The 12,197-nt window shown below is 40.8% G+C and overlaps 1 protein-coding gene across 1 annotated transcript in view; it reads right to left on the reverse strand.

Moving 5' to 3' along the window:
- The window catches only part of PLSCR1 (phospholipid scramblase 1), a 31,121-nt gene extending 19,680 nt beyond the window's left edge, over positions 1-11,441 (reverse strand). Inside the window, exons 1-3 of the mRNA XM_030329944.2 lie at positions 11,158-11,441; positions 5,913-5,938; positions 2,615-2,695 (exon numbers count right to left, since the gene is read on the reverse strand). Of these exons, the coding sequence (XP_030185804.1) occupies positions 2,615-2,695; positions 5,913-5,925 (94 nt within the window). The 5' untranslated portion in view covers positions 5,926-5,938; positions 11,158-11,441. The remainder of the gene's footprint in view (positions 1-2,614; positions 2,696-5,912; positions 5,939-11,157) is intronic.
- Positions 11,442-12,197: the final 756 nt, after the last annotated feature.

The raw sequence follows: 12,197 nt of genomic DNA on the forward strand, positions 1-12,197 counted from the left end.
CAGAGAGAAACATCATAAGGGAGAGGAAGAGTGGAAACTGTTGTCAGTGAAAACCTAGAAACAGTTCATCTAGGGAGCCCATTAATAAGGAGCTTAGATTTGATTCCAAGTGTGATCGACAGGCCTTTGAGGATTTTAAGCAGACAAGTGAGTTTCATAATCTGATTTATATCTTACAAAGTTGGTGGGAATGCTGAGCACTGGGATTTAAAATAAGAAATGCAGATGCCCTCACTGCCTAATGGGGAAGATAACTTCATATTTTATCCTTTACTCTAGGGATCTACAACACCAGTATGATCAATTGATTAACTAGAATCGAAGACAAGCTCTTTGAAAGGAGGGACCAGATTTTTATGACTATATGCCAGAGGAAAGTGATGGGATGGGGAGAGAGAAAAGGGAGGAGTTAGGACAGTTTCCTTGAGGGCTGCCTTTGAGCTGAGATCTAAAGGATACAAAGGAGTAGAGAAGACCAGGGGCACAGAGAAAAACGTTCCACAGACAAGCCCTGGGATAGTAACACATACAGGTTCCTAATAATCTGTAAAAAGCCAAGTCGACTTGAATAGCAGAGAGCCAGGCTTAATAGACAGGTAAAGAGAAGGCAGGGGAGGCCCTGTCTGGTGAACCAAATTAAGCCTTTTGGCCTTTATCCTAAAAGCAATGAAAAACCAATGATGTACACACTGAATACTGTCTGTAATATGGACAGATAGGCATTTTTAAAGATCAATGGCTACAGTGCAAAGATCAGACCACAGGCAAGCCAATGAGAAGGACATGTGAGTTCACATTAGCATTATTTTAATCTTCTCAAGACCCTTGGAGAGAGAGGATAGTTGATTATTTCCAAAATAACGGATTAAACATACAGAATTACCTGAAATTTGGATATTTTCATTTGTATAAGGTCTAACTGATTAAACAGATTAACATAATTGCAAATATCTGTCACTCAGTATTTGTAAATCATTATACCAGACGCTTTACGTATACTCTCATTTAATCTCCAAGCTAACCTGAATGAGAAAATGTTATTCCTGTTTTATAGCTAAGAACTGAGACTTGCAGGTATAACGAGTTGTATGAACCACCACACAGCCATTTAGTGCAGAAGCCAGAACTTGAAACCTGATACAGCCTCTCTTTGCCTTTTTCCCACTTGCACACTGGGTACATGATGCTATTTACCTCCTAAGATTGACAGTTAAATGAGTTTATTCACATTATGCACAGTAAGCTCTCAATTTTAAACTGTCACTATTGTTAGCATCATTGTCATATTAAGACCTGCACTATATATGGCCTTGGACTTGTGAAATAAAATCAGGCTATTTTTCTCACAAACTCTCAAGTCTGATTATAACTGAATTTAATTATGTATCACCTCATTTTAACTAGCTGTGGGGTGGATTAAATCATTCTCCAAGTGCCCTGGATGAATATTCCAGCTTGCTAATAATTCATCAAACAACCACCATATAAGAATTTATGGCAGCGGTTCTCAGCCCTGGTTGCACATTACAACTAACTGGGTAATTAAAAAAATTACCAATCCCTGGGTCCCGTGACCTGAGCTTCTGCTTTAATTCTCCTGGGATAGTGCCCTGGTACAGTGTTTTAAAATCTTCCACGTAATACTTAAGGGCAGGCACCCTTGAGAACTATCTCCTTAGAGATATTCTAGCTCAGATTCTTCTAACTGCAAACACCTGGATGTGATCCAGGCCCCGCTGGGAAGTTTCTTGGCTACACAATTAAACAGGCCACTGAGTTCCCAAGCAGAGTTATTCACTCAGAGTAGAATACAAAATGGATACACCCATCTACCCAAACCGGATACCTTTTGATCCTAAGTCTCCAGAGTGGTCTCTCGGTCTCTCAAGAAGGAAGTAGCCTGACTACTTGCAAATCTGGGTACACCATCAATTTTGCCATGTAGTGAAGTTCTAGTAATTTTGATAACTGCATTTGTCTACATGAAAATCTCTGAGGTCTTTCAATAACTGGTTCAAAGGGAAAAATGTACTCCCTAGAATGTAGTGATAGGACTCGATTACTTTTCTTAGATATAAGGCATGATTAAGCATGCGTACAAAAAGCAAAGCTTTCATATATGTTACAAAGTGAACATGAGAATGACCCCCAAGCAGCTACACTTTTATTACCTACAGCTTCCAGTTTTAAGCACTCACGTCTTTTCTGTGACTCTCACTGTACACGATTACCCTCAGCTAATATAGGACTCAAAATTACCCAGGGATAAATCTAAATGTGATTATGTGATGACAATTTTCAGAACAGATGAAGGATCAATTAAATCTTTTACTTCTAATGTATATTTTGGTGCAAACTTTATTTTATTTGCTACATGTAAATGGACTGTTTTTGTTAACTCTATATCTTTACTATCCTGCATAAGTAAACATTACTTTTATGATATTATTTATGATAATATATAGTCAGAAAAAAAAATCAAGAACTAGGCTGCCAATTTAATAAAAGACATTACTAAAATACACAAAGGCAGACACACAACCATACATATGACCTTTGGGGAATATCAGTAATTGAATAATTTTGGATTTTTATTCTTAGACAAATGTTTTACCTTGGAGTGTTGCTGAAGGATATTGAGGGGGATAGTCAGGTGGTAAATTTGTTCCTGGGTGAGGAGCATTCATTTGTCCGTCTGCAATTTAGGGAAAGGTAAACATATATTTGCTTTAATGAAATATATATTAGAAAAAAATAAGGGGTGCCTGGGTGGCTCAGTCGGTTGAGTGGCCAACTTCGGCTCAGGTCACGATCTCGCGGTCCGTGAGTTTGAGCCCCGCATCGGGCTCTGTGCTGATAGCTTGGAGCCCGGAGCCTGTTTCAGATTCTGTGTCTCCCTCTCTCTCTGACCCTCCCCCGTTCATGCTCTGTCCCTCTCTGTCTCAAAAATAAATAAATGTTAAAAAAAAAAAATTAAAAAAAAAGAAAAAAACAAAAAAAATAAATATGTATTAGAAAGAAAAATACATTGTCCTTAGATAATTTCCATTGATATGATCTTTATATGATCTTGTGCTGTACTAAAATAAAGTGATTTCTTCACTTAACAAAAGCTGTTATCAGACTTAATTGGCAGGAGCATCGGTTTCAAACAAATTCCTCTTTGAATAAAATGAGACAGCTGAGTTACCAGGGCTGAACTTCTAGCTTTCAAACATGTCTGATGAGTGTTCCATATTTGGAAGTGTTCCAAGTGTTAATACCTAATTCCATGTTGGTATTAGGGGAAAAAAGTGTTTTAGAACCACATACAGACTGTAAAGGAAGACAGAGAGAAATGAAACTACTTGGATATAGGGATGATGATGGAAATAGTATGATGATTTTTAAAGATACGTAGTTATTGCTATACCAATTAGCCTTTTCCTTTTATCTTTGAGACAGAGAGCACATGCGCATGCGTGCAACCAGGGGAGGGGCAGGGGCAGGAGGAGAGGGAGACCAAGAATATTAAGCAGGCACAACGTCCAGCGCTGAGCCCAACATGGGGGCTCGACCTTACAACTATGAGATCATCACCTGAGCTGAAATTGAGAGTTGGACGCTTAACTGACTGAGCCATCCAGGGGTCCCAAAGAATTATTTTCAAAATATTTAAAATAGTGCATATATTTCAATATTGAATATCCTTTTTATGATTACTCTGCAATTACCCAATAAGGTTGAATTCCCAATAAGGAATTCAAGAATATCCAATACCAATAAGAATACCCAATAAGGAACTTCCTAGTATCTGACTGGTTTTGCCCAATAAAATCATAACTGACTAACAATAAAATACCACATTAAACATTGAATATTCTTAATATACGAACAAATGGTTGAACCTCCTAGTCCTTCATATTTGTGTTTCCTAGTCACTCATTTAGCAGCCGCCCCAGCCAGACAATAAATACTTGTTGGCCATCTCCTGTATTGCCTTTGAGCTAAGCTCTGAGGCTATCCTGGCCCTGTCTTCATAGAACTTAAGGTCTAGTGGACACTACATTTGTCCCATGTCCTCCTCTGGCTCATTATGGCTTGCTAACTATAAACCCAAAACAGTTTCTTATTGAATGATGAGCACATGGCATCAATACAGAAGAAAAAGTTAGTCAAACTTTCCATCTGATACACTGTCTACACACTTCTTTATCATAGGCCTTCAAAGACTACTCAACTCATGTGGTTTCAGTGGGAAAGCTGGGTTGTGAGCCAGCCTTCTCCTTCACTCAATCAACTTCATGATAACTTCAGCAGACTGGAGTCCACAGAGCTGGTGCATATTCCGGTAAGAGAACCCTCTACTTTCATCAGGGCTTTTCCCTAAACAGTTGCCACAACGTACCCTGACTGATTGCAGATCTCTCAAATACCACAAAAGTCATTCCATCCCAACCATTCCCTTGTTTGTTGGCTTCGAGTGGCCTAGTTCCTAGTTCTCTAGTTCTCAAGGCTTTGCCCACCGCTGCCACTCCCCACCTGAGCTGGAAACAACCGGATCATGCTTAACAGATCTCAAGGAAAACACTGCAAGTCTGACTAACATACCTACTCTTAAATGATAGGTCACATTTTGGCACCTCTAGGTACCAGTGTTTGAACAATAGTAAATACATATACATATCTAGGAGCTGACAGATTCAAGAAATTAGAAGCTCATAATCTCTGGGGTTTTGGTTCCAGAGTGTTAATCCTGGCTTTAGGAATTTCAGCAGGAATTCATACAGAGGGAAAATAAGCAAATAGTGGTCAAATATACCAAAGATCATATGAATTATGAATGGATTTTTGCATTTGTGAAATGGAACTTAAAATAATTTATAGATACCATAGGACTGTCACATTAATATAAAGATATTTTATTTTTACTTCTATATGTATTTATATACATGTATACATTTAATTCCTATTTATGCACATATACACAGATATACAAACAATTATGTATATGAAGATGAAGAGTTAAAAAGTGACTATGACCGTGGCAAAAAGAATCTTTCTATGGTGATCTGAAGCATCCTAATGCTTGTAGCAGATATAAAGTGTAATACTGTATCAATTTACATTTAAGAAGCCTTGAGTTTTGTAAGTAAAATTAAATTCATATAGCAAACATTAAGAGATCATGAAGCTTCATGAAGGAAAGCTGAGGTTTCTAGTCCTAAAGAGTATCTAATACAGCTAGTAAGGCTGACATTATGGTGAGAGATAAACATGTCTTCAGTATCTAAACAAAAGTAAACAGATAATGTAAATCTTCTCATAAAACAGGATTTTTTTTTCATATTTTCCCCCATATGCATTGCTTTTCTCTTCAGAACTTTAGATTAAAAAAAACAAAAACAAAGTCTTTTATTATATGCTTGGTCGATATCCATCTTATTTAGAATTTTGATAGGAAAAAAGCCAGAACGTAATCATTGGTATTTATTAAACCTGTTCATGTGTGGATGTTATGAAATATATAGCAGGGATATATCCAAAGATTTTGTTACAATGATCTGACATATTAAATTTCTTATCTGGTTAATTTGAGTTGAATGATGTTTATGTATATAAAATGCACACAAAAAGGGGAAAACTAACCTAAATGGAATATAGTATAAATTATATAACATATTTCCCAGTAAGACTAAAATTCCTTAGGCTTATCTAAGGTTTTATTTTTACAGGAAAAACTAGCAGTAGTGGATATATGTGTACATTGTCTTTACAGTAAAAAAAAAAAAATGACCTAGACTTCGGGTTCTGGAGCATAAACAAAGTAAATTACATCCTTTCAGAAACTGAATACAGCATCATACAAGACAAAGAACATATTAACAACAGATTTAACATTATAAAAGGAAGTCAACACTTAAATTACTTACTTTGCTTTTCCATGATTTACAGAGTTCTGAAAAAGAAGACCTGATATTACTACATTGTCTACAAATTTATAGGTCAAATATGACTGTTGTAACAAGATATTATGAAACTATACATACACATAGGATATTCCTCTATTCATCTAGTCTACCAGAATCTGGTTATTTAAACCCTTTGGTCTTGATCCCATCCCCTGTTGGTGTGATTCTGAGTATGACTTAAGAAGTTGTGCGTCACCCCAGGATGGTGGATGTTTTCCACAAACCTTTGCGGGGAGAAGGTCCTATAAGGCAGAAAGCTGAGAGGAAAACGTTGTAAGCCTAAGACCCCACCTTGTAACCAAGTCAAAAACTGAAGTCTTCCAGTCTACACAAAGGAGGCTGGGCTCTAAGTTCACCAGGACAGACAGACGGGTTAGCTATCAGATCACATTAATGCAAATATCTCTGGATTCCAGATTCTATGGATAAGTTCTGCCCATCTTGAACAGCAAATTTGAAAAGGCCTGACTCTGTGTTATGTTACAAGATATACTTTTAGCCAGAAAATCCACTCTCAGGGGTTGTCATAGTTGTAGCACCGTCACAATCCAACCAAAACTTTGTGTTAGGTTATTTCTATACAAAATAATAATTAAAAAACCCAAAAAAACCATTGTACTCGGCACTTCTGATGAGGTTTTTGGGGTGACAGTGGGGTTTGTGGGATCCGGAACTGACAGCCAAGAAAGAATTCTTGGAGATGTTTTTGATGTAAAAAGGTGATTTTATTAAATAAAGCACGGGGACAGGACCCGTGGGCAGGAAGAGCTGCCCTGGGACTTTGAGGAGAGACTGGCTATATAATAGGGAGTTGGGGGGGTGGTAAAGTCCAGGGAAAGTTTCCAGTGAGATTTGCATATGCTAAAGAAGACTCCCAGGATACTGGAGGCCTAACTGTTGTCAAGCTAAGGTTGTTTTCCCTCTAGCAAAGCATTAGCCTTAAGACAGTAGGGACTTCCTGGAGAAACAGTTTACTCGGCCAGACTCAAGTATTTGTCAATGGGCTGCAGGTTACAAGGAAATTTAGTTCTGCCATTTCCTTCTGTTTTTGTCTTCCACAGCACTATGGAGGGGTGATGCTGAGGCTCCAGGAAACGAGGTCCATCGGTTTCTGGAGATTGGGCTATTGATATTTGTAAAATATTTGTAAACAGTTGGGAGACTCAGGTACTGGGCACAATGATCTCTATCAGTTAACCATTTCTTTTTCCCCTTTCCTTTGTTCTTGGGCAGCCAGGAGTGCCTGAGGAGTATCTCATGGATTCCCCCCGGGGTGGGGGTGGGTTGCAGCCTGTCAGCTTGCCTTAGGCTCCCTCACCACTTCTGCCTTCCAGTTCCTTGATTCTTTTCCCCCTGATCTCTCCACTTTAAAGCCCAACCCCCTTGATGCCTGTTGATTGCAATTAACTCATAAGGCAAAACCTCTCGCCCAGAGATCCCAGGAAGTGAAACTGAACAGACTCTAAAGCAGAGCTTATTTGTCCCTATTTGCTCTTTTCTTTCCAATTTGGTTACATTATTTTGAGTCTTAAAATGGCACATGTGTGAGAATAAGTCCCTAATGGCAAAACTATTGCAGAACATAATCTGGGTCCTCTCTTTGCTGTAGGTTTTAGAATTTTTGCAGTTAAATAATATCTCAAGCACAAAACGTGGCATGTCATAAGTTCTAGTACAAAATGTTAAGTGACAGTTGTAGTCACCTGTGTGCCAGGTAGAATAAAGCACTTGTGGAATAAAGATGATGCCACAACACTCTGTCCGCTCCTGTTTGCTGTTTTGAAGATCTTTTGATTTTCTCAAACTTAAGGGTCTATTAACAAGAGGTAATGTCACTCAGTTTTGGAAATGACTAGGCTGAGTCCTGGGTGATTTCATTAATTAATTAACATGATAACTTTTAAATAATGTTTTCCACTACTCTTTTTGTTTTAAATTTATTTATTTTAAGTAGGCTCCACACCCAATGTGGGGCTTGAACTCACAACCCTGAGATCAAGAGTCACAGGCTCTACCAACTGAGCCAGCCAGGTATACCCCTGCCTTTCACTACTCTTAATAAGAAACAAATCCTAGAAAATTTTCCAAGAAAAAGAACATCATATTCATCCTGTACTAAAAAAAAGTCTCTAAGAAAGTCATATATGTTGTACCACTGGAATCTTAATTACTTCAAGACAAATATATAGTTTCAAATTATAATCTGATTACTATACACTCATCCCTAACTCTGCTAAATAAGAGTTTCTGAGATTTAACACATCATATACTATACACAAGTAAGTACATCTCTGGTAAAAATTATTCTATTAGACACCATAAGACCTGATGCAATTTGAAGTGGGGTTCATATGCAAATGGCTAAGAAAGAATTCCTGAGACATGTTTCGTGCAAAAATATGATGTTATTAAAGCACAGGGTCAGAACCTGTGGGCAGAAGAGCTGCTCTGAGACTGTGAGGAGTGAGTGATAATGTATTTGAAGGTTTGTGGAAGAGGGGACATAAAGTTAGTTTCTAAGAAATTTCTGTATGCTGAAAGCAGGGTCTTACAGGACGAAGATTTAGCTACTGTCAGGATAAGGTTGCTTCTAGTTTTTAATGGAATGTAAACATGAAGGCCTTAAGGCAGCCATAAATTCCTACGGAATGTTACAGACTGCAGGTCTCTGGTATCACTGGGCTTCAAGCTGTAAGGGGATTTAATTTAAACTACATTTTTTTGCCTGTGTTTTCCTCATCAAGACCCATTGCTGCTCTGGGCTATTTGAAAATGATAAATCTCTTCCATCAGGCATAAGGAGAAATGATGCCGGTGACATTAGTCATGGTTCCACAGTTCACAGGACAGTGACATTCTTGACCCATCTATCTCTTGGGGTCCTGGAATTTCTATCTTATTGCTTTCCAAAAAAGTTATTGATGTAAAATCTGGAACCCAAGGGAAGCATCCATAATTTTGGAAGTTCCTAAGACTCCTATGCCTATATACTAGGCATAAACTAGATTTGGATTCTTTATCCACATTTACTTCTTAATTAAGAACAAACCACTTAAATATTCTTCTGAGTCCCAAGAGGCAGACACATGTTCTTAATTATTTTAGGAAAACGTTACTGCTCTAATGACAATGGTAGAAATCTATATCCCTAAACTTCCTTTGAATCTGAGAGCCAAAGGTAGTCTAAAATCCACCAGGCCATGGGTTGGGGGTTGAGACAGGTAGTTAGGCATTATACACAGAGGGAACTGTACAAGTCCTGTGGCTACAGGGAGCTTGACTCATTCAAGGAAATGAAAGACTTGTGGATTATAAAAAAAAAAAAAAAAAAAAAATCAGACATGAGAATAGAGAGGTACATGGGACACAGTTTGTACCCATTTAATGTCTCTCTACCTGCATTCTATGCTCTCAAAGACCAGAATATGGCCTGTCTTGTCCAGGACAAGAGACTTAACTGCTGCTTGTTGACTGAACAATATGTGCACAGTATGATTTCACTCCTTTTGTTCATAAAGAACAGCTCCCTTACTAATGGGAAGGCTGCTGAATCTCTGACCCAGCCACTTATTTTACATGCCACTTTTCGGTTTTTTTTAATATATTAAATATAATTTATTATCAAATTGGTTTCCATACAACACCCAGTGCTCATCCCAACAGGTGCCCTCCTCAATGCCCATCGCTCACTTTCCCCTCTCCCTCACCCCTCATCAACCCTCAGTTTGTTCTCAGTATTTAAGAGTCTCTTATGGTTTGCCTCCCTCCCTCTCCATAAGGTTTTTTTCCCCTTCCCCTCCCCCGTGGTCTTCTGTTAAGTTTCTCAGGATCCACATATGAGCGAAAACATCTGGTATCTGTCTTTCTCTGCCTTATTTCACTTAGCATAACACCCTCTAGTTCCATCCACGTTGCTGCAAACGGCCAGATTTCATTCTTTCTCATTGCCAAGTAGTATTCCATTGTATATATAAACCACATCTTCTTTATCCATTCCTCAGTTGATGGACATTTAAGCTCTTTCTATAATTCGGCTATTGTTGAAAGTGTATAAACATTGTGGTACAAGTGCCCCTATGCATCAGCACTCCTGTATCCCTTGGGTAAATTCCTAGCAGTGCTATGTCTGGGTCATGGGTAGATCTATTTTTAATTTTTTTAGGAACCTCCACACCGTTTCCCAGAGCATACATGCCACTTTTTGTATCCACTGCAGAAATCCACTCGTTTCCCTTTTCATTTTAAAAAAGGGAAAGATGAGTAAACCGTATTTCTCAAATTGCTCAACTAGGAGAAACAATGCTCGCCAGTTCCTGGAACTGAGAAGCGGCCATTCCAAGATTTACTGGAATAACCCTAGAAATAAAACCATGTGGGAACCAGATTCATGAGTTTAGAAGCAGGGATTCTGTCAAGTATCAAAAATAATAAAAGCTAACCTCACCGAGTACTCTTGGGGCTAGCACAGCTCCCACAGCTTTACACTAATACACGCCATACTGTAACTCTTGTAACTCGTTTTTGACCATCGCACAATTTCAGAGATGAGGCAAGGAGAGCACAAGGATGAAGAAACTGGTTCAGAGTCCACAGCAATTAAGTAGTAGAGGTAGGATTCAAATCAGGCAGGTGGACTCCTGAACTAATTAATGGTCTTAGCTTCTATGCTATAAACCAGCTCTATCTTTCCAATTCGTCTGGTGTTCCAGAGTGACTAGCACAGGTTTAGGGTACACCGTACTCCTAACGAATACATACTGTTCTATGACAGCTAAGAGGCCCCACTAATCATCTCTTCTAATCCTCCCAGCGCGACAGCGGACACCCACAGTCCTGGTTCTTGCCGGGTTCTTCAGCACGGCCAAGAGGTGGGCAGTTGTAGTAAAGGGGCGCTGAGCACGCAAGGCAGTTTCGGGCAAGAAACACCTTACCAGTGGTGCCGGGTGGTGGGGCCTGGGGGCCAACTGGGGCCACTCGCGAGTCGCAGCTCCGCTTCCGGGGGTCGCTTCCCCGGGACTCTACCCTACCCCCCACCCCGCCCGCCCGCCTCCTCTACTCAGCTCACCCCGCACAAACACAGCTGGCCGGACCCCGCGCCCCGCCCCCACTAGCGGCCCCCAGCGCCGCGCAACCGGCCCGGGAACCCACGCGAGTCCGGCGCCCGGTGCGCGCGCGGGGCCGAGGGGCGAGAAAGGCGCCCGCCCACCTGGGGCTGCAGGTGCTCCGCGCTGCCGAGAACCTCCGAGGTGCGGACACGCTCTCGGTTTCGTTTCCCGGATCCTAGGTACACAAAAGGGCTCTCCCACCGGCGCGCCCGCGTCGCTGCCGGAGGGCGTGAGAGCTGCAGGCCCCCGCCCCCTTCCTCGCTCCCCGCAGAGATTCCGAAGTCAGTTCAGCGGCGAGGGCAACGGAGAGCTAACTAACTGGGAGGTGGACGCCCGCTCCGACACGTAAAGTCCTCCGCAGGGGAGTGGCTGCCGTGGGGGTGCTGTCGTGGGCGCCAAACCGTAGGGAACTTCCGTTTCTCGGCTCTCAACCTGCATCACTTACATTTCTGTTACTTTCAAAGCTTGTGAGCAGCGCTGGCCCCGGGGACCAATGAGGACGGGTCCGGCGTGTTTGTCTCGACGGGGCTTTTTCTCTGTAGCTTCCTGACTCTTTGTCTCTCTCCCAATGTCTCTGTGTCTCATTGTCTCACCCTCTCCTTCTTGCCCGTTTTTGCCTTTCTCTGCCTCCCTCTCTCCTCTACCCTCTCCCCCCGCCCCCCAACGCCATTAACAACTTTTAACAATCACAGCGACTAGACGTGTTTAGACTGTTGAATTTTTCTTCACCGCCGCCCGACCGGCGACTCAGTAAACAGGTATTTGTTGAGCTGAGCTAAAGGACTCATTGAGTTTTTTTTCATGAAATTATTTTATTTACAAAAGGAACCTGTGATCTTCCACACAATAAAGATGAGTGTGGAGAAAAGGTGAAGCATACTTTCTCCACCTCCCCTCCCCTTTTCTTCCCCTGACTCTGTTGACAGATACTTGAAGGATTACCAAGACACCTCCTTGGAGGAAGGAAGAGGGTACTGGAAGGGAGGGGACTAGAAAGAGATATTGAGAAAAAAAGTAAGAAAGGAGGGAGGAAACCAGCCGCTTGAGTTTGAATCCCTTCTCCTCTCTGTGACTGTGCAAATTAGAATCTCTGTGCTTCTTTTTTAATCTGTAAAATGAGGGTATTTTATCTATCTCATAA

This window comes from Lynx canadensis, chromosome C2 (assembly GCF_007474595.2).
Source record: "Lynx canadensis isolate LIC74 chromosome C2, mLynCan4.pri.v2, whole genome shotgun sequence".
Taxonomy (NCBI): Eukaryota; Metazoa; Chordata; class Mammalia; order Carnivora; family Felidae; genus Lynx; species Lynx canadensis.